This window comes from Colossoma macropomum, unplaced genomic scaffold, assembly GCF_904425465.1.
Source record: "Colossoma macropomum unplaced genomic scaffold, Colossoma_macropomum, whole genome shotgun sequence".
NCBI classification, from domain to species: domain Eukaryota; kingdom Metazoa; phylum Chordata; class Actinopteri; order Characiformes; family Serrasalmidae; genus Colossoma; species Colossoma macropomum.
The window spans coordinates 42,799,269-42,827,164 of NW_023494791.1; the positions used below are offsets into that span (position 1 = coordinate 42,799,269).

General features: G+C 39.0%; 1 protein-coding gene across 2 annotated transcripts; it reads right to left on the reverse strand.

Moving 5' to 3' along the window:
• Window positions 1-3,227: 3,227 nt before the first annotated feature.
• Window positions 3,228-26,476, reverse strand: LOC118810952 (rab11 family-interacting protein 2). Of its 2 annotated transcripts, none has more exons than XM_036575117.1 (6): window positions 26,259-26,476; window positions 25,123-25,761; window positions 16,121-16,542; window positions 15,227-15,578; window positions 11,508-11,601; window positions 3,228-6,876 (listed from the first exon to the last, which is right to left on the reverse strand). In XM_036575117.1, exons 2-6 carry the CDS (start codon window positions 25,473-25,475, stop codon window positions 6,646-6,648), a joined length of 1,452 nt encoding a protein of 483 aa, XP_036431010.1. In that variant the 5' UTR covers window positions 25,476-25,761; window positions 26,259-26,476; the 3' UTR covers window positions 3,228-6,645. The 2 variants fall into 2 exon arrangements, with proteins under 2 accessions (XP_036431010.1, XP_036431011.1); XM_036575118.1 differs by having other exon boundaries at window positions 26,250-26,470.
• Between the last annotated feature and the right edge of the window lie 1,420 nt (window positions 26,477-27,896).

A 27,896-nucleotide genomic window follows, 5' to 3' on the forward strand; every position in this document is an offset into this window, starting at 1 on the left:
AGCCTTTTCAGCATTTGAATATTCCGCCCTCATGTAGTCAACAAAGATAGGATGGTCAAGTTTGACAGAGATTAGGGCCAGTCATAGTTTCCACTGAATAAATTAAAAGTGATAAACTAAACTACTCTGAGGATTTCCCCAAATGTATATATTTATTTATTTATTGTTTACCTCCCACTTAGGTTCCCCCTCAAAGGAATACCTGCCCAAGAAGGCAGATAACAATTACACCTTGTGTTTTTGTGGATATTTTTGGGAAATTAACTATTATCAAATTTGATCACATCTTTAGTGGTCAAAACTATTAATACATTAAAATAAACTACTAAAACCTACTTCACTAAGGATGTTGGAACTCAATGACAATCAGCTGATCATAAGTACAGTCAGGCTCACAGTTCATCTGCAATACTTTGTTTTGTAGACTCTACACCAAACACCGCTGGAAACAGCAGGGCTTAGCATACGCCTTGTTAATCAGTTAGGACCACTGTTTCTGAGTCAGTGTTAGGCGCCACCTTACAGCATTTGTTGTGATGTTTAGACTTGAAGAGCTGCAGGAAGAAGACCGTTACAATAAAGACCTTTCCATTGGAAGTAACTCAATGTTGCTGTTGACAAGATTAGGGATATGTAACGACATGTTCTCTTTATTATGATAATGTATGGCATGCTATGCTTTTCTGAGCATATCATGGCTATTGTCAGTATATGTAAGCCTGTAACAGCTGTTGCAGTAACTTTGTAACTCCCTTGTAAATTGGAAATGATGCATTTATATATTTTTTTAATGTGGCGCTGTTTTGCATTTTGACCATTCCAACTTGTTTGCTAGCCTCAGAAAACCTAAATATCGTGATACATATCATTTGTCATGAAAATGTCTTCAAGTATTGAGATTTTTTTAAAACACCACTGGTCAAATTACATATTTTTCTAGGTGAAAATATGATCAGATTTGCCATTTGTCTGCATACTTAAGCACACAATTTCTATTTATTTGCTCATCTTAACATAACAAAAACATAAATTGTGCCATAACTTTTGCACAGACTACATTTTATGGTTTTTTTATGTTAAATTCAGCAAATAAACAGTAACTGTACACTAAAATGTGCAGAAGTGTGCACATCTCAGTACAAGGTGTGTACTTGTCACATAAAAAATTCAACAAAACGTAATTTGATTAAGGGTGCCCAAACTTTTGCATGCAATCCTATAATTTTTGCTACCTCATCCACCTCTACACAACACATCATCCTAATATTGCTGACAGGCAAATCAGCATGGAAGAGGGTAAATAATATCTGACTTGAAACACCTATTGCAATACCTAGTGTCAGGAATGTGTTTTAAAAAAAGTTAAAGAATGACTTTGTGGTTAATTCTTAAGATTTTTTTCTTAGCTAGCAAACAGCTAGCAAGTTATACTGTGTACGTGCCCACCTGCAGACTGCTGTTGGCACAAGACAGCAATGAGTCTAGGTGAGTCACCCAGACAAAGGAGAAGTGCTTTAAAAAGTAGGATCTTCTCCGCATTAAAATAGCATGCTAGACAGGGTGACTTCCTTTAGCTTGACAGACATTTTTGTTCGATGTTTTGTGCTAAAGATATTCAGTGTGCATAGTCTTAGTCATGCACTTTGGCCAAGCAATCCAATTAGAAAGCTGGAATAATAGCAACTGACTGGGTTTTTTATAAAAAACCTTACATATTAAGGTGTTTTTAAAAAAGGCAGCCACAGACAGTGACAGTTCTTGAGATGGTGGTTTATCTCCCACAGTAAACGGCTTCTAAGTTCTAAAGACCTTGTCTTAACATGTAATATTAGAAGTTCTGTATTAATTTGACAGATCAAATGTAGAAACACTAATATCAAACCTTTTTAACTCCCGTAGTACTCTATAAAACAATTTGTAAACAAGTTTTTGTTCTAACCAAACTTAAATGTACCAATTGCCAATGCCTTAGCCTACATTGCACTTAACCATGTATACTGTAATGAATAAGACTTGAAATTAGGCTAATGAAATGTATTTGCCCCAAATAACCATGAGCTATCATTAGGTTTTAGAGGAAAAGTACAAGTACATTAACCAAATGTTACGTTGTTCAGTTTCCAAAGGATATAAATAAAATTCACACAATACATCAGGTCTACAAAGAGAAATGAAGTTGATCAAATCACTTTTAAAACTGTTCAATTTGATTAAACGAAAGATTTTTATCAAATACAAAAAGTAACAAACAGAAAATGTAATGAGAGGAGAAGAAAACAGAAGAGGTGGTGCAAGAGTGAAACATATTGATAATCCTTAAGGTTAAAAACTGATTTTGTATTACTTTTTTGTTATATTTACACAACATGAGTTCTCATAGATCTGGCCATTAGTGCAAATCACTTAGTGCTGACGACACTAAGACCCAGCACGTTTAGGTTTAGCTGAGAAACATTCAGAATCAGATCTTTGGAAACTGAGCATCAACTGCTTTTTTGTTCGATTCAACAAGGTTATCCTCAATATGACTAGAATTAAAGACTCAGTAGTGTAACTGTGTACCAGTCCAGTGTATCAACATGTACATTTCAACACGTAAATACTAGGGGTGCACTATATATATCAATGGCCAATACATTATTCCCAGATAAATGGGAGACATCAATTATTATCAGTTTGATATCAGAATGATGGCTGATAATTACAACCAGTTATTTAACTTGTGCGCTCATGTTCGCATGGATACTTACTAGTGCAAGACACTTCCATTCTTTTTAACTCATTCAAATAGTAGATAACATCACTGCCTCTCATATGGAAGACTGAAGTTTCAATAGACCCTTTTCATCAAAGCATGGAAAACATTACAGCAGTGGCAGCATTTAGCAAGTCCATGTTAAGGCATTTACCTCATTTTTCCACAAAACCTAACAAGGTCGGTGTTCCTATGTAAGCTTACCCACAATGACAATGTTTAATTCCTTCAGTGACAACATTAACATTGATGTTTACTATACAAAAGCTTCAAAACGTACCAATCAACACAACAGCCACACCTAAAGCGAACGACTTGGTGAAAAATCTAATTTACCTAACTTTCCACTCAACCCAGCAGAGCATCTGAGCTGGAAGCAGAGCGACTTTTCAGAAAGTCGGAACGTCAGTGTTCTCTCTCGCTCCAAAGTCGCTCTAGCATCACTCCATCCCGCAAGCCAGACAGTCCCTGCAACACTGACTACTCTGCTTGACATGAGTGGTGCAGCAGTGAGTCTACAGTTTGCACATCACGGCCATTCATACGCAATGTCTACGTTAGGCCGCAAATTCACTGACCGCAGCAAAGTTCTACAGATACTACACTTAGACTCGAATCATCCACTTTTTTTGTGCGCATGATAAAGAAGATGCATTTGCTTACCCTTAGTAGATTTCTAGCTTGTGACTGAGCCATCACTTCAAGCCTATATCTTCCAAAAAAACCTGTGTAGCACTGAATGCTTATCTAGTTTTTCGTTTAATAGCAGCCATAAATTATATAATTCATGAAACAAAGTGTGTAGTGTCTTGTTCGTACGTTCAAGACATAAAAAACATCATAATAATGAATCATACAAAGCAAACAAGGAGTGCGGTTTCTCCGACCAGTGAACGAGGAGCAAGAGAGCGAGGAGCGGCCCATCTCGCCCATCCAGACACCGAAGCAACAGATGTCAGTAGTCTAGTCTAAAAGTACTTTTAGATTTACATTAAAAGTAGACTGTCCATCTTACTTTGACAACTCTCTGAGGATATAAAAACGTGCTGTAATGTTTTCCGTACTGTGACAACTTCCATTGTGTTGTATACAGAAGTATGAAAAATGTCCAACCCCATCCAAGCAGCACTGCTATCCTAATAAAAGTGCTTGGGTAAGAGTTCTAACATTACATTCCCACAGCACTGTAAGCAGCTCTGGAGAAGAACGTTTGCTAAATGTGAAATATGAGCAACAAATGTTTGCAACAACTGTCAGATCTGATTTAGCTATGCAAAAGTAAGTTTCACCATCAAACGAATCTGTTATCAGTATCGATATCCGTGACATCAAAGTGTTAATCATCAGTTATCATTATCAGCCCAGACATTCAATATTGGTGCACCCCTAGTACAGTGCTGTGAAAAAGTATTTGCCACCCACCCGATTTCTCCTATTTTTGCTAATTTGTCACACAGATATTCTAAGAAGACAACACAGGTAAACATAAAATGCAGATTTTAAACTGTCATTCCATTTATTGAAGATAAAATTTATTCAAAACCTATATCACCCATGTGTAAAAATAACTGCCCCTAAACTAAACTAATAAATGGTTGTGCCACCCTTGGCAGTAACAACTGCAAACGTTTGCGATAATGTCCGATGAGTCTTTAACATCACTATGGATGAATTCTGACTCACTCTTCTTTGCAGAATTGTTTTAATTTGGCTACACTGGATGGTTTTCAAGCATGAACTCCCTGTTTAAGGTCGTTGCCACAGCATCTCAATGGGATTCAAGTCAGGACTTTGACTCGGTCACTCTAAAACCTTACTTTTGCTTCTTTTGAGCCATTCAAAGAGACTTGCTTGTGTGTATTGGATCATTGTCCTGCTGCATAAACCCAACTGTGCTCGAGCTTTAGGTCACAAACTGATGGACAGACATTCTCCTTCAGGATTTTCTGTTAGAGAGCAGAATTCATGGTTGCATCAATTACGACAAGACATCCAGCCCAAGACCATCACACTACCACCACCATGTTTGACTGGTGGAATTATGTTCATATGGTGGTATGCAGTGTTAGCTATGCCAGATGTAATGTAACGTCTTCCAAAACGTTCCACCGTTGACTCATCATCTTATCCCGAAGTTTTGAGGGTCATCTAGATATTTTTTTAGCAATTTGAGATAGCCTTTGCCTTTTTCTTTGGTCAGCAGTGGTTTGTGCCTTGCAACTCTCCCATGGATGCCATTTTTGCCCAGTGTCTTTCTTATTGTGGAATCGTGTACATTGACCTCAACTGAGGCAAGTGAGGTCTGCAGGATTTAGATGTTTGTCTGGGTTTTTTGGTCACCTCCTAAATGAAACATCAAAGCGCTCTTGGTGAAATTTCACCACTGATCCAGTTTTTTTCATTTGTGAATAATGACTCTCACTGTGGTTCGCAGGAGTCCCAGAGCCTTAGCAGTGACTCTGTAACCCATTCCAGACTGGTAGAATTCAATGACTTTGTTTGCATCTGTATTTGTATCTCTTCAGAACGTGGCATCATGTGCTGCTTTTTGAGACCTTCTAGCTGCTTCACATGGCCAGACAGGTTCTATTTAAATGATGTTTAGATTCAACAGGCCTGGCAGTAATCATGCCTGGGTGATGCAAGTGAAATTGTCCCAACAGTCAACTGAATTTGGTTAATTGGTTGATTTAGAAGCTAAGGAGGAAATTACTTTTTCACATAGGGGCTGGTAGGGCTGAACAGCACTTTTCCTTCAATAAATGAAATCATCATTAAAAAAATAACATTTTATGTTTACTTGGGTTATCTTTGTCTAATATTAAAAACAGTTTGATGATTGGAAACATTCAAGTGTGACACATATGCAAAAATGGAAGAAATTGGGTAGAGGGGCAAATACTTTTCCACAGCACTGTAAGTACCAATGTGCTAGTACCCTCTCCCCAAAATATATCAAACCACACCAAACAGATTCCAGTACCAGCTCAACTGATCACTATTAGAAATAAGCGACAGTAGTGATAAAACGTTCCGTAACTCATGAAACATTGACAGCAGTCTGGCAACATTCGGTTACCTAAGAATGGACTCCATGATGGTAGATGATGATGGAGTTCCAGTTTCACTCTTTAGTCTCACAGCACAGTGTAAACACACTTCAGCAGGGGGTGAGTGTAGATACCCTGTTATCAAACAGCTCATGGCCACAAGGTCACAGTAAACTGCACTCTGCCTTTCTACGTTCCTAAGATATCCAGTAAACACAACAGACATTAATCGTACTCAGCAACAACTGAGCACCCTCCACACAGACAGGTAGGTGCCTATGATACGAGTGCAATGGTTGCCACATACCCACAAAGGCTGAACATGTGGCTGAACTCTGATAGCAACAATACTGAGTATGAGTGTGGCGATAAATTGAAGTGCATTATAAAATAAACTGTCAATTCAAATGGTTAAAATATTTGCTCATCATTATTATTGCTGTGCTTAGGACAGCAAAGTCAACTGAACACAGTCTGTTTTCGGATCACAACGTCGGTCTCCTTGCACAAAGAAAGTTTTTTTTTTCTCTCTACAGCTTACCACAAACTAAATAGGTATGCGAGCACAAGGTAGCCACAAATATCGGTGTATATATTGACAGAAAAGGCTGTTAGTCAGCCTGTGCCCAAACCTACCTTTAAAAAGAATGTTTGGCAATGACAGAAGTATGTAGTCCTTAATCCTTCATTCTGTAACCAATTTTTAGTTAAGGTGTCACACATGTAAACTAGCAAGGTTGCCTGTAACCAGAACTGCTCATTTCAGTCCTTTTGTTCATTGCTTGCATGTCTTGTTCAAACATCAGATGTACCACTCTGATGATACGATGAAGTTCACCTCTACTTCTTGGAGATTTTGCCTGCTTTCCTCTTGGGCTCATACGGCGTCCTCAGGATGCTGGGTGTCTCCTCCATCACTCTCACCAGCAGGTTGTCAATGTAGTCCTCCAGCTCGCGGATGTGGGCATCCTTCTTCTTCACCACCTCCTTCTGCTTGATCAGCTCCTGCACCACCTCTTCAAACGAAAGGCCGCTGTATGCTGCCATACTGGTCTGGCGCTGCTCAGCCTCCTAGACAATGTGAAGAAACCAAGAAGATGAAATGTCACAGCAGAAAAAAAGGGATTCAAGTCAGTTACAGTAACCCAATGAAGTCACCACTAAATAAACCAGTACAGAATTCAGTTAAACCAAATGTTCATACCTACTAAGAAAACACATCACTTTTTTAATGATAAAATGTAGTTATGCATTTCGCTGAAACATTCTACAATATTCCTGAGGACCTAATTTCATTTGTTAACTCAGACAAATTAAATGACTACTGCTCTTGTCTGAAGAATCCAAACAGCTTGTTCCTTTCCATTTCCGCGCCAGGCCGCAAGCACAACATGAAAAGATTAATGAATGGCTTTGAACTATGAGCTTTGATTCTACATCAAGGTCAGTTTAAATTGCAAATATATCAAAATTAGTAGCACTGTATGTGTTTCAACTCTTAACATTTACAACCTTTAACATTTCTATTATCTCGCTCTTTACTAATTAGCAGAACAGCATTACGGCACAGGCTATATGCCATAATTACATTTAAAGGAAGCTTTGCCAAGTTGTCAGGTTTGTGGCATTATGAAGAAAGATTTCACGTATCACACAAGCTAAAAACGATGACTTCTGTATTCCTGGTTATGATGAAACTTGAGCAAATAAGCTTTTTCAACATTATAACATCATAGATTGGTAACATTTTTAATGAGCTCTTAAGCATTTATAATAATAATAATAATAATAATAATAATAATGATGTCATGAAGCATGACTTACAGTACTGTGCTATTTAAGTCAAAATGGTCATTAAGCGCAAGTTATTCATTTTCTCAGCACCAGGAAAAAAGTTCCTTAGGAGACACGCTTTCAGTTTTTCTAAGAAATCTGCAGGGATATTTTTCCACACCTCCAAAGTTCAGTCTTAGAAGTTGGTTTTGCATTTTCTGCTTCTCACTATCCAATTAATCCCAAACACACTCAGTGATGCTGAGGTCTGGACTTTGGGGTGGTCAGTCCATTGTTATGAGAACACCAGCACCTTCTATGATTTGCCAATTTTTTCAATCTTTGTCCGTCTCTTTTTCTCAGTAAGAGCTTCTTTCAGCTACACATCCTTTCAGACCCATAGCATTGAGCTGTCTTCTCACAGTGGAACTGATGGACTGACACACCTATTTTTTTTTTTATCTAAAGCAGTGTAGAGAGTGGAGCTTGATTTTCTCCAATGTCTAAAAAAAATGAAAGCTTTAAGTACTAAAGTTTATCAGATGGTGACAGTTTTGATGGTCTACCACTTGTTAAAAGTCCCACTTTCTCTAACTTTTTTTCTGTAAACCTTTTGAACTCCAGTTTTGGGAAATCATCTTTTTTCCCTTGCTTTCCTTTGACCTTCCCCTTCCTCACCCAGGTGGATTATTTTATGTAATGCCCTCAGAAATACCTTTGCACAGTACTGTATATGCACATACCTTTATGTAAATAATTACAATGTTATGAATAAGTAGCGCATTGCAATACGCAAGACATATGTAGAGATGTCTAGAGAGCTTGGGGAGGGGGGGTGGTCTCACAAGCTGAGTAAGTCGGTAGCTGATGTGTGTTTGAGATGGATGAGCGTTCAGACTCCTAGCCAGCCTCCAGTCCTTACACTGACCCAGGACCTTGACTAGATGAGCTGACAAGAGCAGCAATTAAGATTAGCCTTCTCAGATAACAATAATAAAGATAAAGCTACTGACATTCCTTTTCTTTTCCCTGGGGAAACAACAAAGAACAGTTTGCCTTCATAAAACTGTCAAAGCTAAGATGTTTTGTCTTCATAAGGTTGGTTGGATGGGTTCCCTGAATTTTGCCTGCCTTCACTAATCTGTGAAGCTGTCATGATCTACGCAGACATCGCTTCGGATGACGGTCCTCCACTAGCCAAGAAAAACTTCTAGCCACGAAATGAAACTCATTGTCGAATAAAGAAGGTGTTTCACAGGGCTGGCGTAGAGCAAGAGGAGGAGGATTTAGGGGAACAGGACACTGGGTGAAGCAGAAAGGCACTGAGGCGAGAGCTGGCAGCGCCACTGAAGGGAGCCCAGGAAATGACCATGAACTAGCAAACCGCTGACGAACAGATTTGTGCAATCAGGGGAAGCGGCGAGATAAGACTTGCACTTGGCATTCTCCAGTTGTCTCATTACTGAAGCTAATGAGGGCCTCTGCGTTGAAAATCTAAAACTCGAGTCCTTTGAAACGTCTCAACCGGCTTCCTCCCCCTCACACTTTAATTAGGTCTTCACAGTGCCATTTCACAGACGTGTTGCTAACGCGGTCTTGACGCCGGGTGAGGAAAGCCATTTTCAGCACTGTGTTAACCATTTAAATATCATTTCAGTCTCCCTTCGTGCAAAGTAAACGCTATTCCATGCTGGACATAATGACAATAACCATTATTACAATTATGACAAAAGCCAGACATGGTGCTTACTTCACCCTTGTTTAACACCGGTCATAAGTTTGACCTGTCAGACCAGTGACAAATTGCACACTGTTCACAATAGGAATTCCAATTATTGAATGAAATGTACAAGCTTGTTCACTCGCTAAAAAAGGGGAACACGTTAATAACATCGCACCATTTCAAATTACACCTAGATCAAAGACGATGAGCAGCTATTTCGATCTGCTAATTAGATAAATGGTAGATGAAGCAGAGTGTCACCAGTGATATCATGGCAGAGACCAGCATCATCTACTGCGATGTCAAAAAGTACTGCAATAAATGATTAATTAAAAGTTTTGGCAAGTTTGAACTTTTCTTTTAAATCCAAGTATAAACACACAAAAAAAATCATCATTCAGCAGCTGTTTAGACTGTGGTTTGACGAGTTGCATTTACAGTGTGGTCCAAACGTCTGAGACTACATTGAAAATCTGTGTTTTCATTCAAGCCTTAAAATAAAAACAGAAACATTTAGAATTTATACAATCTCAAACAAAAGCTCAAACAATTATTTAACATTGCCAATACTGTCGACAATAAAAATGTCAACAAATATTTGTGTTGTCAATTTTTCATTTACATTTTTAAAGTCATGTCCAACAATCAGTAAGTTAACAACTTAACTTGAAAAGAGCAGCAATACACTTAGTGTTGTATCATTGATAAATATTTCATTGTAACGTTTACAGCAGATTATTTGATTATTAGTCAATTAATTCACATGAATGAGCAACTATGTAAACATTCGTTTTCTGCAGGCCTGCACTGAAGTATGTGTTCAAACGACTCTCAGATGGATCTGATCTACTCGTCAGAGATTCCGCACAAACCTGTGGGGTCTGTCAGCTCGAGTACACACAGTCATTAAAGCAAAGAGGTGGCAAGAGAAGAGCAGCAATACACTTAGTGTTCTATCTATGTAAGCAGACGTTCTTTTTCGTTCTATTTAAGCAAACGAAAAAGAATAATTATGGCTGAAAGTCAAAAAGGTCTGGGAGCATTTCCTTTAAATTAAGGATAGTCACATACACAAGTCTACACATAAGTGACTTAACTGTCCACGTTAACTGTCCATGTTTCCTTCTACCATCAAAAGAGAAAAAACGCTAAAGCAGCAGAACAAAGAGTAAACGGTAGCTTTCCCTCCAGACCAGTGTTCAGACAAACTAAACTATTCTCGCTCTTTCTGGAAACCTGTTCGCACAGAGCTTGTCTAGTGAACTAGCATGTTAAAATGTTAAACTGGTCAGATGACGCTGCACCCTGAAGAGATATAATGTTAACCCTCCTGTTATCCTCAAATTTGATAACATATTTTATCCTTGGGGTCAATTTGACTCCAGCAGTTTAAACGTCTGGCAAATAAAGTTCTGGTGGGAATTATGTTTTTCCCCTCTCCTGCGTCGTGTGGACCATCACTGGTTCTTGTACTCCTACTGGTATGGCTATGTTAGGTCAGGGCCCTGGAGCAGAGGTAAGTTTTTTGAAGACTATAAAACTGCATGTAAGAGTGACCTCAATATCAACCAAATCAACCAAAACTACAAAAACAAGTGTGTGTAAATGTTATGTCTTATGTTTTATACAGCTAAAACAGCCTGGGGTCAAAATGACCATCAAGGAACACTGATGCATACAAAATGTGTACAAGACACTGAAAATATACCATCATGTTAATTTTTGGTTTACCCAGTTGTCCCTGTTAAATTAGGAAACGGCATTAAATATGAGGCGAAAATAATGATTATTGCTTACTGTAGCTCAAAATTATGGCTTAAACAAAGTGAGTTTTGGGGGGTTTTTTCCCCCCCAATAGTGATCATTTACAAACTTGTGGAGTCTGTCAGCTCAAGTACACACAGTCATTAAAGCAAAGAGGTGGCAAGAATTTGTAAAACACATATATACTATATATATACATATATATATATATATAAGATTCTACTTTTCTTTCAAGCTGTTATGCTGACAAAAGAATTTGTGGCAAAAAACTAAAAATACGCAAAACAGAGGAATTTTCACTAGTGCACTCCTCACTTTGCTTGACTATGAGAAGTCTAGCTCTGTTGTGTAGGCACAGGGAACAGGCTGCACAAGACAGATCAGTGTTGCAGAGGTTAGGGTGTCCAACTCATCGTGTCCAAGAAAAGAAATGAGAACTTACAGATTCTCTTGTGTTCTTCTTGCCTTGTTTCTTCTCTGGGGAGGCCTTTTTCTTCTGGCTCAAGTCTTCATTACTGATGGGTTTCGTGTTATCACTGCAAAACAGCACAAAAGAAAACACTCTCTTTCAGCCTGACAATGTATAAATCAATGAATCTCACTTCCAAAAAGCAAAGTATTGATTAACTCATCAGTAAACATAGTTGTGTTTTGGAGACAGTGAACACCTCCATACTTATACTCAGTAACAAGTAAAGCACAGGCACATTAAAGCGTAGCTGCTGACCTATAAAATGAGCTTCGTTATCAAATTGACCTCAATAAACTCAAATCCTGCCTGAAGTGTCAAATATAGACAGCGTGGTCTTGGCTCACTAACAGGAAACGGAGGGCAGGTAGTCACTTTGTGACCTCCCACGCTCTCGCTGAGAGTTATGTGTCTATTTTCCATTTCCCAACAATCACTGTGGTCAATTACCATTTCAGGGACGCCGCATGCAGCTTGAACAGTTGAGCAAGACAACAGGGGAAAGAAAAAAAAACACTAGTGGCTTCCTGTGGACCTTTTTTCAAACAGTGAGCAACACAAACACTTACGAGTTGAGACTCATCTTTTAAAAGCTGTGGTTGTTGTATATTTTCTTTAATTTGGCTACAAAACTGTAATGAAGTAATATAAAATGCAATTGCGAATGTTAGACGTCCTTTACAGACCGGTTTGTGGCCACTTACATGGCTGCAACCAGCTTTGAGGACACAGCGGTCTGAACCTTCAGAAGCTTTGTTTTTTAAATGTATCTCCAATTATGAATTTCAGTATGGAATCAGTGTCATCCTGGTAACGTGTTAGCAGAGTGTAGCCTGTGTGGAAAAGCTTGCATTCCAAGAATATCTATCCAGTCAGCAGTGACATGACTGATGTTCCTCAAAGCAGCTATGGTTTGACCGTAGACCGTAGCCCACTGCTTTTAGCTCTACACGAACCGCTACTACTTTGTCTTGTGAAGATGTACACGTATGCGACACTGCAGGCTACAGCTCTGAAATAAATGTGACAGTTTACATGAGAATATAACACATAAAAGGCTAAAAAAATACATGCTTGTAAAGTACAACCCCCAAAACTTGTCTTTAGACTACTCTTAACACTGCTAGCTAAATCAGAAAGTAAATTTTTAATAAAAATAATATAAAAAAAATTGATAAGTGTCTTTAAAAAAAGATTAAGACAAAGAGAAAGAATAAGATGAAAGATAAATCTATAGTTGGCAAGGCATGAACACCACTGCTACCACAATATGACATATTTTACTGTTTAAATAAGGTAACCTGACTTAGCTTAACAATACAAAATGTTTACTTAACATTTCATTAATTATTAATTAATTAAAATAGGCTTCAACAACTAAACAAGGCTTCAAATATGCTTAAGCTGTATTTGAACTTAAATATAATATTTATTTATAAAATAAATAGTTAAATAATTAACTAAATAAATCAAATTCAGTAAATAAACTATTGAATCCTAGTCCTGGAGATCCACCACCCTGGAGAGTTCAGATCCAGCACACCTGGCTATAATATTCAGATGTCCCTGAAAGCCTTGATTACCTGGATCAGGTGTTAAATTATGCAGGGTGGTTGATCTCCAGGTCTAAGATTGGGCACCCCTGAACTAAACAGTCTAACTGGATTCAAAGCAGTTTATGGAAGATTACTATCGGTTTATAAAAGAATGGAGGAAAAAATGCCGAACGTACAGGTTAAAAAAAAGGGGAGTAATGTGGTGAAAAAAGATCAGAAATTAGCATTTGGTAAAGAAAATGTATTTACCAAATGAACTTTTGAACCTGGTTACTGCCTTGTTTGCTTAGCCATTTTGCCTGGGGCCATTTGAAACGTCCTGTTCTGCCTGATGTACGAGAGCTGAGACATGATTTTACTCGTATTTCCTGAAGCTGTTTTTTTTTTTAGCAGTGACATCTACCTGCAGCACTAAGCAAGTTCAACAATCTCATCCATCTGGGGTACCATAAATATGGTATTAATGTAGGATATCATGCCCCATGTTTAAAGGTTCAGTTATGTTTACATGTAAGAATATAAGTACTGTTTGCATGAAATAAATCAATAAATAACTTTTTTTTAAACCAGTAGTAAATTGGATAGACAGATAGATAGATAGATAGATAGATAGATAGATAGATAGTCTTAAAAATGTATTACTAATATTGTCACCTGTGCACTACATTCTTTCGACAAAGGCTTGCATTTCATGGGCTACAATATTAGCAATACATTTTTAAGACTGTCCGTCCATCCATCCAAGACATGGCATGATGCTACTTTTCTTTTTCTGATACTGCAACTTTCTATGCTAATCGGATATTCATTCTTTGAACAACTAAGCTTTAAAATGAGCCATTTTAAGTAAAGCACTTCACTTAAGACAGCCATCTAAAAGTACAATGCTCAGACGGCTCAAACACTACTACACCACAGGAAATACAGAGCCAACATCATTACCACATGATCTCAGCTTTTTTTTTCTATTTAGTTAAGCTCTTTAAAATAATCACACTTCACTTACATACAAATGTGCACAGAACAGACCATTTAAAATAAACGAATTGTAATTCTAGCATGATGCCTATCTATGTACTTGTTATTCTTAGTTCACTTTACATCAACCAATGCTACACTCAATTCTGTGATGTTTTCAGTTAGATTTGTGACAGAAATAAAGGATTCGTTCTTTGGTTTTCCTCTGATACTTAAATCAAGCACATTCTTCATGAATTACCACAATACCCTTACCGAGTATCAGACTGGTGCCACCTCTGATTTACTGCAGAACATCTAGTTCGTAAAAATCACTGGCTCTTGGAATTTTTGTCACTTTGTTAAAGTGAGGTTTTCCCCGAGGCCGTGGCCTCCTCAGTGACCTGTGATCTGAGGGTGTCCAGAGGATGAGTGGCCTGTCAGGCCAAAGCCAGATAAGTGCTTAATTGACTGCTCTATCACTCTATCAGATATCACTACTGAGGCTCGAAAAGGCCCTGTAAGTCCAGTCTGCTAGGATAAAATGACGCCTAATGACGTTGATAAAATCTTCCTAATGACACACCTTCTCCTCTGATTAAACAGGGGCTTTAGGGCCATCTCTATCGTCCAGCAGTAAGAGAAGTGGCATGGTTACGAATTTCAAGCAGATCTAGGGTATACTCTGATCTTACAGAAAGTGTTATGAATACAGGATGTGGTGGGCAAAAACACTTTTTTTAACAACTGTGGTTCCTAGGAACATTAACCCAACATACTGATAAAAAGAGAATGACACCAGAACCATAAGATGAGTTCTCAGGAACCGGATGCACAATGTGATTAAAATGTAGTATCTGGGGCTGCTGATATGGCAAAACACACTGTGATACTTGAATACATCAGAAGACATTTTGTTTTTTCCGAGGATCCTTACCAAACAGTGCACCAGGAAAAGAGTAGTGACGAAAAGAAAAGAAAACTTGTTAAGTGAAAGCTTTGGAGAACGACTGGTAAAAAAAAATAAAAATAGATATTGGCATAATGGGCTAACATCCAATCACTCAGGACATGGTGGTTTGCAATTGGCTCAGCAAAGTGTAGTGTGATCATAATATCAACAACAAATTGTCATATCACCTACCCTTCTGTGTAACATACGAGAAGCCTAAAAATTACCTGGGCATGTAGTGTGGAAGGAAGGGGTTGGTGTCGCTGGCCTGCTCAGAGGTGAACGGGTTCGGAGATCGGAGGTCCCCTGAACTGCCCGAGCGTGCTCCGTTGCTCGTCTTCCGTCCTTCTTTCTTTCCCGTCACTCGCTCGAGCAGGCTGACCTTCTCCTTCTTCTCCTTCCGGTCCGCCCGGTCCCAGAACACCGCCTGATCTCCTTCGAAGGGGTTGCGGTTGCGGGGGAGCGTAGCAAATTTCTGCGGCATGTTGTCGCCAATGTCTGTAAACGGGTCGGCCGCCGCCTCACCGTCCTGGTAACCGGGCACCTCGCTCTGAGAGCGCCTGTGAGGGGGAACTCCACCTGAGCAAAGAAAGAGACAGTCAGCAACACATAAAAAAAATTCAGAAGAGACGTGTTTGCTGTCCAAAAGTTACTTCTTTAGTTTCGTAGTGGAGCTACAATGCTAATGCAGCTCACACGTAATGGAAGCTGATACCCTACTAATAAGAATTAAGCAAACTGTATCCTTAAATCAGTGCACACCTGCCTCAAATAGTATTAAGTAATCTCAAAGGTTAAATGACATAGTTTATGCTGAGTAATTTCAGCAAAAAAGTAACCTTACAAGCAACCTTCGCCTACTTTTTGGCTAAATTAACTTCACAGTTCAAAAATAAAGAGGCAAACTTTGAAAACCAAACGTCTTGGCTGACTGAGTTCATCTGGGAAAAACTGTAAATATACATAAATTTAAATCATTCCTAAATGTCTATTCAAAATTTGCAATTCCCTAAATGAACTTTAGCCAGTAGCTAACCAATAGCTGACAGAAATTCTTCGTAAGATCCTGCCATACTGAATTCAAAACAGAAATGCAGAAAAAGGCTGTGCTCTACCCTCACCACTCTCCTCTATAGAGTTCATGGAGTCCAGTTTGGGCCTGAAGTGGGTTCCTATCAGGTCAGACATGGAGTGTGCCGCAGAGAGTTTCTGAGTTCCTGCTAGGAGAGAGCGTTTGGGTTTGGGCTCCACCCAGCCGGCTGGTGGCTGGAGATGCTGGTTCGGCAGGCCCTGGGGAAGCTGAGAGTCAGTCTCGCACTGTCCCGAACGGGGCAGGATGGCAGAGGAGGTGTCGGAGAAGGCACTGTCATGTTTGCGGCCCTTCATCTTGTCTTTGAGCTTGGAGAAAGGCGAGCGTGGCTTGTCCCGCATGGAGAGGTCGAACATGCTGGCGGTCATGTTGTTCCTCATGAACTGGATGCTCACCTGGATCTTCCCTCTCTCCTTCCTCTTCTTGCCAGGACGAGAATCCAGGGTGTACCAGCTAACAGGGAACAGGGACAAAAAGAAAGATAATTATGTGTATATTAGAAAAAAATAGGGCTACTTCTACTTTAAAACACTGTATTTCAAAATACAATGCAATGTTCAAATTTATCCCTAACTGAAGCTGACATTTGTTATGAGGCAAGGCGAGTTTATTTATAGAGCACATTTCATACACAAAAGCAAAGGGTGTTACATAAATAAAAGCAAACAGAACATCAAAAGGAAAAATAAAGACAAGTGCTCAGTGCCTCAGAGTGAAAACAATAAAAATAAAACAAGTAGATTAAGGAAATAAATAAATAAAAGGACATTCAAAGTACATAAAAGCAAAAAAAGGAAACTGATTTGAAATTTAATTGAAAAAAGAGGACATATGTTATAACAGTAATATAATAAAGATTAGGTTTATACTATATTATACTAATATAATACAATGTAATATAATATATACTGAAAATAACTATTATTTTATTTAACTGTTCCTGGCTTATAAAATCAGGCCGCACTACAGACAAAAATTAGGCACATATACCTTTACAAGGAGGAGTTCACACCGTTTCTGATAGAATGAGTGAACGGCCGAATGAACTAATAAATACTGCAATAAATGAATAAATAAAGGAACAAACTGACGTGCATCATTTCATTAATTATTTCCTGTATATTTGTTGAATATAGCATGATGATTGTGCACAGTTAGAAATCAAATGAAGGCCGTTAACATAATAGCTTCCTAAATGGTGTGCTGGTGGAGACAGAAGAGTGATTTAGCGATCTTAAGTGAGGAAATTGACAGTTGTACAGCTTGATAAAAACAAAATGGAAACAGTCTATCGCACTTTCATTTCCCCTGTTCAGTGAAGCCACTGGAAAGTGTCTCTTTCAAGACTGCTCCGTATGTATAATTCATTTAAAAAACACACGACAAGGGGGCAATGTGTTTGTCTGCTGAGAAACTCAATTTCACTTCACACAAATCCACAGGCTAGTCCATTTGAAAGCCTTTCCCCTGCCTGAGAACGCATATTATAGCAGGGATAAACATAATTCCCTGGTAACTGCGTTGGTTCGGGACACATAAAGAATGTGAAGTAATACACCCCTGTCTAGGCCATTCCCCAGCTTCTGTTTGCTTAACCTCTACTGCTTTCTCTTCTGGAAGTAATGTGATTGATGCCATAACTCTGTGAAAAGGAGGTGACATTTGCACAAATCTGGCCTTTGTTCGTTCGCGGCTTACACCAAGATTTGGAGATTATAAAAGGAAGAATATTTCTGGGTAGCAACATAAATTACGAGAAGGTATATTGCCGTAAAAGCTTTTTTTAAGGCGCTTGGACAGATTTTTTCTAATTCAGACTCTCAGTGAATCACATAAAACACAGTGATGGTGAGAAACAAAGCAGTTCCAAACCAAAGCTTTGTCAAACAGACATGTTAAGTGGAGTGAAAAGACATTTACTTCTTTGCTTTATGATATTAATTCGAGTTAAGATTGCTTTTCAGACACAATGACTTTACCAAACATGTAAAAGGCACATACAGAGGTTGACATTTTTTAGGTTGGTAAACTATCTGTCCTTCATTTAAATCAAACATGTGTGCATTTTTTATATGTTAACTGCAGAGCTATTTTCATTTGCTTGTGATCTATACATTTCATCAGCTGACTAAGGGAAACAAGTAAACTCTGAAAATTAAAACGGCAGAACTTTGGCAGAAGTAGAGCTCAAATAGTGTGAATACAATAGTAGTCAGTGAGACAGACAACTTTAGCAATGATTTTCAGAAGGATGCACCATCTGAGGTATTCTTTTAGGACATCAGCATTACAGGTGTTTTTTTAGAATCAGAATTAGTGTCACGTTTAGGCAGAGGTGGTTAGTGTAGCCTAAACCCACATTTGGTAAAACAATGAGATAAAAGTAATAGAAAAGCTATTAGACTAAATGTATACTAATACTAAAAGTATTAGTACATCTATCAGCATAAGATCTGAAGTTTGTTAAACTCTATTCTAAAATAATATGATCTAGTCTAGTCTATCAAGTCTAAAATAAAATAATATGCCTCAGAATTCAAAGGCGTGACTGCTCAGAAAGCAGTCCAGCTGCTGTCACTAACATGATAAGTCATTAGTAATTAAAATGTTAATTAAAAAGTAAAGTTAAGTAAAAAGCATTTCTTTACAAATATAAATGAGCAGAAACAAAATTAGCATTTTAAAATAGAGTACAATTCCATCAAAACTGTACTTGACATTGTACTGCACAAAGATTAATATGAAAGATTGTTTTTTATATCAAAATTGATATTTAAAAGGGTACCATTTTTAAATATTAAGAGCTGTAATTTTTAGTTATAGGATACATTATCAGCTTGTCTTAACAAGATTTAAGAGGGAAATTAAACCTAATACCACAGAGCTTCTAAAGCACCTGCAGATGAGTTAGAACAAACAAAAGCAACCAAGCATCCATGTGCTGTTTACATAACAACACAACTGCCTTGCTATCTAGCACATTATGTCCAGCTGTCAAGTCTCAAGACAGAAACGTGGATATGCCAGTCTTCTTGGCACAAAAAACAAAACCAAATTGTTCAGCCCTAGTTACTACCCACCTCTGCGTTTAGGTGAAAACTCAACTTTCAACTACTTAAATCAAACCTGATGACTGCAGGGCAACCTTAGTAATATTGGGAGCCCACTGCTTGATATAAGGGGTCACATACATCACATTTTTGCTGGTCTGCTAAGTGGACCGACCAAGAATAGCTGACATCAGTCCCCATTCTGAGGATTGATAGCATCAGTAATACTTGTTTGTTTGCTGCAGCTGCAACAAATTGGACTGATGTTCCAAAACAATGCAGCAATAAATGGCCTGCTGACATAATGAGGCACCACTTTTCTCCCATTAATCACTTAATTAGAGGCCGATAGTTATATCTGCCTGCTTATGACAGAGCATTTTCATAAGCCACACAGCACTGCCCAATAGGGAGCAAGTATCTACCGGAACATATGGACAGAAAGTTGTTCAAGGTTGTGGTTTCCTCACAGGCTACATTCGTAGTCTGGCTAACAGCATTAGATTTTTAGACTTTTTTGGGCATTTTTTGCAGGATCAGTGCAGACTGCAAGCAAAAACTTAATATACACTAAGGTGGGCAATATGGCAAAAATATTAGGGATGCACAATGATATCAGAATCATATCAGTATGGACAGATAACTGCTTAAAATAAAACCGGTGTAGGAGAGATGTTTAGATTTGACCAATATTTCAAACTGGTACTTGATGGCGTATTTATGGTACTCCAGAAGAGCAGAATGTTTAGGTGACGCTGGGTTACTGTGCTAAATGTCAGAATTTTATTTTCATTTTTAACCCTACTGAAATGTTATATTTTGCTGAAATGCTAATGGAGGTAGATGTTGTCCTACATTTATAAATGTTAGCCAATTGTCAGCCCTTATCAGTGCATCCCTAAGAATATACTACATATACAAAACACACATTACAACATTTTGTTTCATTCATGAGGTTGTGAACAGACACAAGGCACCAATAGTGCCACATTAAAAACGACATCTTTTTAATGCAATGTTTCCCATAACATGCTACACTATATCCAATTAAGCAAGGCTGTCTTGAACTTGAAATTACGCTCAGAAAAGCTGTTTGTGGCATAATTTTTCACAATAATGATTACATACCGTCATTTTACCCACCCCTAATATATACACACACCAGTTCTCCAGCAATGGAGTTTGACATCCCGCTTTATATTCATGCCAGCACCATTGTAAACACTCATTCACTCTCCGCCAGGGCCACCGCAGCCTGCCACTGTGTGAAGTGTGCCGTTCCCATCATGCCACAGTCAGTGGATGGTTCAAGCCCATTCACACACAGGGCTGCCATGTGTAGCCGGGCGCGCAAGGGTTTTTACCTGGTTTCGGGCCCAGAAGGGCAGCTCTGAAGTGAGCAGGATGAGAAGAGGCCCGACCTCTTGCTCTTACCATGGGCGTCAAGGCCAAGATAAACCTCCCTGGGCCCGGATTCACAACACGCTCCCACTCAGCGCGGACCGCTGGGAACCTCCGCACAATCAACAAACACAGGTGCGTGATAATTAGGGCCTGTCGAGCCCGATGTCAAAACGGACTCATACTATGTGTCAGAGAGAACAGGGCCAGCGTGGGACTCTAAGTCTCAAAGGCCAAGGAGGGGCTACAAGGAGATTTGTGCTCACATCAAGCCAGTATTCGCTTGACTTACGGTACGACAAAAGCCCCCCTAGGTGTGCTTTCCACGGACTGCTTGAGTAAATAAAATAAACGCCTGGCAGTGATTATGACATATCGTGCCACTGTCTCTCTGGCTAAGGGGAAAGGCTCTAATGTGCTGGAGAGGTGATGATGTAGCCTATATGATAATTACCAGCAGATGGGACTCTAAGCTCCACTCTGCAATAGCTTGGAGGTAATTCAATTGCAAACTTCTGCATGACTGACAAACGGCCAGATTATGCCACACGGGAGATTACAGTATTCCATCAGCCAAGGCTTTCCTTCTCTAATGCACTATAATACACTGTATCGAATTCAGATTGTAGAGAATAAAGCGTGTTAAAAGACTCTTTGGATGATAGAGCCTATCTGCTTGAATCTGCTCCCTTTTTAAACAATTAGTTTCATGACAAAACTTTACAGTGTCTTTCCGAAAAACTGCAGAGACCCATAACAAAGAAAACATTCTTTAAATATTAGAGATTAAAGTAGTATGTAAACACTGTTAAAGTCAAAACTTAATGTTCACTCTTAAACTAAACTGCAGAAACAGCCCGTTTTGCATTTATTGTTTTGTCATATTATGAAAAACAACACATTTATATATACATCCAGCCATTCAGTCTACAGCAGTTTAGTCCCGCCTACTCATGAATGTGTAAGTCAGGGGTCGGCAATGTGCGGCTCTTTTACTGCCCTGCTGCGGCTCCACAGCAGAATTAGATTTTTAGGCAATAAAATGCAGTAAATAAAGCTCTGCTGGTCGTTCTAACACTGTTTTAACAATAAATGGTCCTAAATGCTGGAGTTAATGTTAATGCTAATTCACCCTTTAACCCTGAAGATCACGCAGACTGCTGGTCACCATAGCAACGCAGACAACATTCTTGCCTAGCTAGTAGCGAACGAAAAGGCAAAGAGAAACATTTAAGATGGACATTGAAAATCTGGGGACAAATTGACTTATTTGCATTTATAATCACTCCAGCTGGTTTCCTGATACATTTAATCTGCAACCAGAAACTGTCAAACACTAAAAAGTCGTGAGGCTGAAGTCGTTTCTCGTTCGTCAGTTTTTGTTCGAATTGTCCTGTTCCACCTTAAATTATGCAACAGTTGCATTCTGGCACCTCAGGCACCATTTAAGGTGGAACGTGAAAATTCAAACAAGAAGCTGGAGAATGAGAAGCTGACTTCAACCTTGTAAAAAGTCGAGACATTTTATAAGAAACTATTCCACTTTTGCAAAATAGTTTCCTGCCGGAGATGCGAGAAAAGCAGCTACAGCTGAGCTAAAGCTTAAAGCAGAGCAAAGTAAGCCTGCGTTTTCGTTTATATTATTTTTTTAGCCTATACTTCAGCACACACTGAGACACATTTACAGCCAAGATGGTAAAATGTTACTTCAATAAAATACATAAAGTGTTGTGGCTCCCAAGGTGGTTTGATTTTTGTTGAAAGGACAAAATAGCTCTTCTTAACATTTGGGTTTCCGACCCCTGGTATAAGGAGTGTTTCAGCCAGGAGTGAACAGAGGTCAAATAGAGAGGAAGGAAAATAGTCATGTAAAATGAATGAATGTTTGGTACATAAACCCACAAAAAAGACAACAGTGGACCTCAGAATATAATAAAATACAAAAACTACAGAATATGACCCCTTTAACAGGCTCAGAGACAACACAGTATTATACAATTAAGAAGGGTGAGACTGAATTCCCTCACAATTATTTAACTATGCAAGAACATAAATAGAAACAATCAAGATTTCAACAATGGGAGAGATTTACAAAGTCTACACATTACACGCTATCAGTGACATGTCCAGTGACTGTAATACATGACCAGCAATGACGGATAACATTCCTCCTACAACAAACAGTTCCAAAGCTCAAAGTGAACAGGTCACTATGCACGGCTAGACGAAAATCTAAAGCTGAGGGGCTAACAATGCATGTACCATAATGTACAAGCAGAAACAGTTGCACTACCTCAAATCATTCTAACAGGAAAAAGGCAAAATGTGCAGCTGTTTGAATGCTTGACTGAACGCGTTTCTAAAAGCTGCTGCGGGCTGGGCCTGGTAAAACAGGGCCCACTGGGTGAAATACACCTGTTAGTCACTGAGGCCAGACAAACCAGAAAGGAAATCTGATTGTAAGTAATTGTCCTCACCAGACTCGTTCATCTGCTTACAGGCTCTGCTAGAGAAAAGGCCTGCTCTGAAGTCACACGCTATCTTTTCATCTCATTGTTTCTTCCACACAGCACTGACTGACAAGGGCATAGATGAAACATTTCTGGCCATGCCTTTTTCCATTGTTTGTATTTTCTATTACACTTATTTTGGGTGGTCGAACATGTATATCTTAATTATACACTACACAAGGCTGAGGGGTACAAGACTATGACTGTTTCAGAGTATTAGGCAGGGAAATTTCAATTTGGATTATGTGGATTCAAAACAGAATGGACTCTACTACAGTATCTGATGCATGTGTGTGAAACGGACTAAACAGGGGTATTCTGCATTTTTACTAATGAACTTGAGAAATTACATACTGCACTCAACCCCTTAATCTTCAGGGTTTTAATTCAATTATTAATCATAAGGCTTAATATCCAGTGACTACTATGATTTATTCAGCCACCACTATAGAAGTACTACACAAATGTACATATTATTAGTGTACTATTACAATACTTAGTACCTGTATCAGCCTAATACCAAATAAAGATCAGGTTGATACTTAAAATTTCAGTATCAGTACAGGAAAAGAAATAGTGGTACAATCTCGATCTCTATATGAGAGTGAGGAATAGAAGTTTGGAACCCCTAAAAGTTTAAGAAGTTGAAAGAATGATAGCACTTTACTGTAGGGCACCATTCAGGAGACCTACATCAGCTTTTCGTGACAGCTTACATATGAGAATTTCCCTGTTGTGGGACTAATAAAGGATTATCTTATCTGATCTTATCTTATACCTATCTAAACACTAACGAAGGCTTATTCTACAAAGCACCCATCGTCATATTCCTTTCTAGGGTCAAATAAAAAAGGAAAATAATCATAATAATACACAAGCAGCTTTATGACAACTGATGCAAGCCGTATAAAAGCGGTTTATATCAGCTGTCGAAAAAGGCTTCTGTAGGTGTGATGCAGTGCTATGAATGCTGCCCTTCAGTAAAGCCTTATTAATAGATTTATAATAATCATACTGTAAACTCTAAACTAAACTCAAATAGAGCTCACTTCAACAAGGTGAATGTTAAATTTCAACAAATTTCAGGAAAACTATCTTAACGTCGCTGTGGAGATTGATTTAGCCAAAATTAACGGACCTACATTTAGGCCAATGCCGATAGCTTAGTATTATTATGAACTTCTGATACTGGCTTTCAAGAACGACTTAGTGGTTGCTAGCTGAGACAAAGAAAACTTCCCTATTGCGTTAGTGGTCTGCTGTTGACAAATCGAGCATGCCGCTATTGACACAGGATGCCGCAGAGAATATTTGCAAGAATGAGGTGGACAGCCTACGCGCTGCACGTTACTGTGACCCACTATGACTACAGAGGGGAAAACACAGTGATTCAGAACAGGCATATGACCGAAACATGGGTGGGGTCTAGTGCCTGGAATTAAATGGTAGACTGAGCAAGTGCATGAACACCTAACACTTATACATATATAATAAATATATACACACACATATACATATATATATATATATATATACATATATAATATATATATATATATATATATATATGCAGCGTGTGAATTCCTGTGGTTTGAAAGGAAGTGAATATCTGAGATTGGTCATCACTACTTGCTCAGAGGATACGCAAGTGAAATTACTTTGCTTTTATTTGCTCAATACAACTGTTCAAAGAAACGCCTCATTTTGACACAGTAATCAATTAGGATGGAAGAGTTAGGATTTAGATTAATACACAGTTAATTGTACAGTCTTACAAAATTAGGCTAGTCATGTCAAGATCACCCCTGGCACAGAGTAACTCAATCCAGCACTGACCTAAGCATTGGTCTGTGCGGTAAAGGGATTAGCCTGCTGGATTTAATAAGATTATTGGGCTGGCTACTACGGCACCGCACTGACTTCTGTTGATATGGTCCACGGTCCTCTACTACTCGACCATCAGGATAAAGCAAAGTGAAAGCAATTCTTTTCAGATGTTTCAGTTACATTCCTTCATACCTGTCATAACCTTCCAACAGAAGGCAAAAGAGACTGGAACAAGGGTCACTTACTTGATCTTTCTTCGTTCCTTGTTGTCAAATATCTCGTTGAGGTTGATGCTCTTCTGTCCTAGAAACTTATCCATCCCAACCAGAGACCTGTGCATGACTATGAGGCACAGTTCGTAAATCTCCGGGTTGCCCTCCACAAGGAGGCCCGGCAACTCGAACGAAGCCTCCTCTCTCCATACTGGACTCAAGGTCTTCTCCGCCACCGACGTTGAATATTTCTCTTTCCCAAGCTGGATGATCGTGTAGGCGTCGTTGGTGCCATTCTTGCCCTTCGGCTGGAGGTCTGCCGCTTGGAGGACCGTCACTTGGACGTGAGTCGGGAACCACTTCTGTGACTGCTCGGCTAGTGACATTGTATTGCGTTTTATGGATGGGGCCTACTATATCTGACAAAACAGCTCAAATCACTGCTTCATTCTTTGATTAGGTGTATAAGGGCTGCATGACTCAACACTACAAGAGTGCCCTTAGTGGAAAAGACCAATATTAGGTAGAAATGTAAAGGCTGGGATTAAATGTATGCAGTTTAATCTACATTGTCCCTCCTTTGCACTTCATTCAAAAGGAATACAACTATGGGAGACAAGTTAGCATCCAGGGCATCTTGTATGTCCACAGTGCATCTTCCACAAAAGTAGCCTGACAAAGGAGATAAAAAAAAATACAACTTAAGGCTCGGACACTGGCACTGGACAAAAGTGAATGGTTTGTTTATTCCACCAGCTGTAGAAACTAACCCAAGCATCTCAGTGAGCCAAACATGAAAGAATTTACTGAATGTGTTGCTATTAAGCAAAAAGAATGGCAGTTGGCAAGAAGAAGCTGAAGTCAGCTTCCTATTCGCCAGCTTATTGTTGAATTTATTCGTTCCACCTTAAATAGTGCAGCAGCTGCATTCAGGCACCTGAGACGCCAGAACGTAACTGCTGCACCATTTAAGGTGGAACGGAAAATTATTCGAACAAGAAGCTGATTTCAGCTTCGTGCTGGCAAGCAAGGTAAGCTATACTCACGACACATGTATAAAACTATCCTCAGGTATTTATATGTTGCGTTATTTTACTTCACAGCGTTATTTTTTAGCAAACAGAAAGGATTATACTGTCAAAACGTGAAGACGTTGCTACCTTTTTTACCTCAGAGTCATACTTTCCGTTCAAATGCAGCGAAGGAACTGGCTGTGGAATAATGTCTTTCCTTGGCAGCCTTTAGTCGGTCGTCTACTGCTCGGTTTAAACGCCGTTTTTTGATTAATTTATGTTTAAGAAACAAAAACAGCTGAGGTTTCCCCCAAAAATGTGCCCGTTAAAATTCTGCCCTTCTCCCTGCTTCCTCGTGCCTCATTTCCGCCGACGCGCTCCCTGGGGGCGGGGCCTGAGCGCCTCGCCCGTTGCTGTGGCAACGAGTAAGTTCATGTTTACAACTGCTCTAGACTCTTTAAAAAGACGGTTCTGCAAGGGTTCTTTAGTGAAGGCAGTGGTTCTGTTTAGAACCATTGGCTCTATGTAGAAACATCCCATGTTTAAACGGGTGTTTGCATGGCGAAATGGTTCTTCGGATGGTACAAAGTTCTATATATCACAAAAAAGGGGTTCTGCTGTTGTTACAGTCTTGACATCATAAGAGTAGAAGAACCCTTTTTGGTGCTATATAGAGCCATTTTCAAAAAGGTTCTATATACAACCATATAAAACACATTCTGAGTATTGTGGGCCAACAATGTAGTTGGGTCAGATTGGGACCAGATTTGTGCCATATCCTATAGTTCTACTCAAATGTCCACGTTTTCTGGCTTGATTATATTCACTGTGAGCTCTACTGCACGCTTCTGCAAAACTTCAGCCATTTTAATTTTCAGAGTTCACTTGCTTCTTTAACATCTGTCAGCTGACGAAATGTATAGATTACAAGCAAATGAAAATAGCTCTGCAGTTAACATATTAAAAAAGCACATGTTTGACTTCAAGAAAGGACAGATAGTTTACCAACCTCAAAAATGTCAACCTCTGTATGGGCCTTTCACACGTTTGGTAAAGTCATTGTGTCTGGCTATTGACACAGGGTGGCTCTATATATCACAAAAAAAGGTTCTGCTGTTGCTACAATCTTGACATCATAAGAGTAGAAGAACCCTTTTTGGCGCTATATAGAGCCATTTTCCAAAAGGTTCTATATACAACCATATAAAACACATTCTCCATCAATCTGAATCATTTAAGCTTGAAATGGTTCTACATCCCAGATAGCAGACAGTTTTGGGCCGATTCTGGCTTTCCTATGTGAGTGTTGGCTGACTACTGGGTAAATGTTAGGCATGTGGGCCAGAACAGAGCCAGATCCTGTACAGCTTCATACCGTTTTGCCTCGTGTCTACATTATTCTGGACTATTCTGGTGTCAATATTGTGGACCAACGATGTAGTTGGGTCAGATTGGGACCAGATTTGGGCCATATCCTTTAGTTCTACTCACACATCCATGTTTTTTCGCTTGAGACATGAAAGCTGAATGTAACGTGAGACTGCAAGGTAGTTGTGGTTGTGTTGTCATATAAACAGCACATGGATGCTTGGTTGGTTCTGTTTGTTCTGACTCAACTAAGGGTGCTATAGAAGCTCTGTGGTATTAGGCTTAATTTCCCTCTTAAAAGCTGTTAAGACAAATTGTTGATCATGTACACTAAAAATTGCAGGTCTTGCAGTACTTATAAATATCAATTTTGACATAAAATACAATGAATCTTTCAGACCTAGTATTATCTAGTTCCATTTTCTC